This window comes from Oenanthe melanoleuca, unplaced genomic scaffold (assembly GCF_029582105.1).
Source record: "Oenanthe melanoleuca isolate GR-GAL-2019-014 unplaced genomic scaffold, OMel1.0 S501, whole genome shotgun sequence".
Lineage (NCBI taxonomy): Eukaryota > Metazoa > Chordata > Aves > Passeriformes > Muscicapidae > Oenanthe > Oenanthe melanoleuca.
Window position 1 is genome coordinate 1 of NW_026613150.1, and position 1,998 is coordinate 1,998.

General features: G+C 48.9%; 1 protein-coding gene across 1 annotated transcript; it reads left to right on the forward strand.

The window, feature by feature from the left end:
* Positions 1-1,063: 1,063 nt before the first annotated feature.
* On the forward strand, positions 1,064-1,940 carry LOC130267005 (ras/Rap GTPase-activating protein SynGAP-like; the record flags this gene model as incomplete). Its single annotated transcript, XM_056516251.1, has 2 exons — positions 1,064-1,214; positions 1,757-1,940. Coding segments are annotated over exons 1-2 (328 nt in total), but the record flags the coding sequence as incomplete, so codon positions are not given.
* Positions 1,941-1,998: the final 58 nt, after the last annotated feature.

Genomic DNA, 1,998 nt, shown 5'->3' on the forward strand with positions numbered 1-1,998 from the left:
CCCCAAATTCCCAGAATTATCCCAAATCCCCAAATTCCAGGGCCCGTCTGATGCAGAGCTTCAAGGAGTCGCACTCCCCAAATTCCAGAATTATCCCAGAATTATACCAGAGTTATCCCAAATTCCCAAATTCCAGGGCCCGGCTGATGCAGAGCTTCAAGGAGTTTCACTGCCCCAATTCCCAAATCCCCAGAGTTATCCCAAATCCCCAGAGATATCCCAGAGTTACCCCAAATTCTCTCTCCCAGGGCCCGGCTGATGCAGAGCTTCAAGGAGTCGCACTCCCCAAATCCCCAAATTCCCAGAATTATCCCATAATTACCCCAAATTCCCAGAGTTACCCCACATTCCAGGGCCCGGCTGATGCAGAGCTTCAAGGAGTTTCACTGCCCCAATTCCCAGAATTATCCCAAATCCCCAGAGTTATCCCAAATCCCCAGAATTATCCCAGAGTTACCCCAAATTCCAGGGCCCAGCTGATGCAGAGCTTCAAGGAGTCGCACTGCCCAAATTCCCAGAATTATCCCAAATTCCCAGAGTTATCCCAAATCCCCAGAATTATCCCAGAATTACCCCAAATTCCCTCTCCCAGGGCCCGGCTGATGCAGAGCTTCAAGGAGTCGCACTGCCCAAATTCCCAGAATTATCCCAAATTCCCAGAGTTATCCCAAATTCCAGGGCCCGTCTGATGCAGAGCTTCAAGGAGTTGCACTCCCCAAATTCCCAGAATTATCCCAGAATTATACCAGAGTTATCCCAAATTCCCAAATTCCAGGGCCCGTCTGATGTAGAGCTTCAAGGAGTTTCACTGCCCCAATTCCCAAATCCCCAGAATTACCCCAAATCCCCAGAGTTATCCCAAATCCCCAGAATTATCCCAGAATTACCCCAAATTCCCAGAGTTACCCCACATTCCAGGGCCCGGCTGATGCAGAGCTTCAAGGAGTCGCACTCCCCAAATCCCCAAATCCCCAGAATTATCCCAGAATTACCCCAAATCCCCAGAGTTATCCCAAATCCCCAGAATTATCCCAGAATTACCCCAAATTCCCTCTCCCAGGGCCCGGCTGATGCAGAGCTTCAAGGAGTCGCACTCGCACGAGTCGCTGCTGAGCCCCTCGAGCGCGGCCGAGGCGCTGGAGCTGAACCTGGACGAGGATTCCATCATCAAGGCCGTGCACAGCAGCATCCTGGGCCAGGAGTTCTGCTTCGAGGTGCCGGCCGGGAGATCCTTGGGGAGTTTCGGGGAATTTGGGGAATTTTTTGGGGGAATCTTCACGAATTTTTGCGGAATTTTTTAGGAATTTTTTGGGATTTTTTGTGACTTTATTAGGGATTTTTTGAGAAATTTTTGAGAATTTTTGGGGGATTTTTTTTGTGAATTTTTTTAATTTCTTAGGGGTTTTCTGGAATTTTTGGGAATTTTGAGGGAATTTTGGGGAATTTTTGGGGGAATTTTTGAAGGAATTTTTGGGGGAATTTTTGGGATTTATTTTTTTAATTTTTGGGAATTCCCAGGAAATTTTTGGGAACTTTTGGGAATTTTTTGGAAATTTTTTTTCAAAACTTTGTGAATTTTGGGAAGTTTGGGAGAATTTTTTGGAAATTTCTTAGGGAATCTTGGGATTTTCTGGGGAGCATTCTTGGGATTTTTTGGGGATTTTTTTGGAATTTTTGGGGAATTTTTTGGGAATTGTTTGGGGAATTTTTGGGAATTCTCGGGGGGCGTGGCTCACCTGAGGGGCGTGGCCCGCAGGTGACGACGGCGTCGGGCACCAAGTGCTTCGCCTGTCGCTCGGCGGCCGAGAGGGACAAATGGATCGAGAACCTGCAGAGAGCCGTGAAACCCAACAAGGTGGGAGCGGCCACTGGGAATGGCTACTGGGAACTGGGAATGGCTACTGGGAACGGGGAGCGGCTACTGGGAACAGCTACTGGGAGCGGGGAGGGGCTACTGGGAACAGCTACTGGGAATGGGGAATGGCTACTGGGAACTGG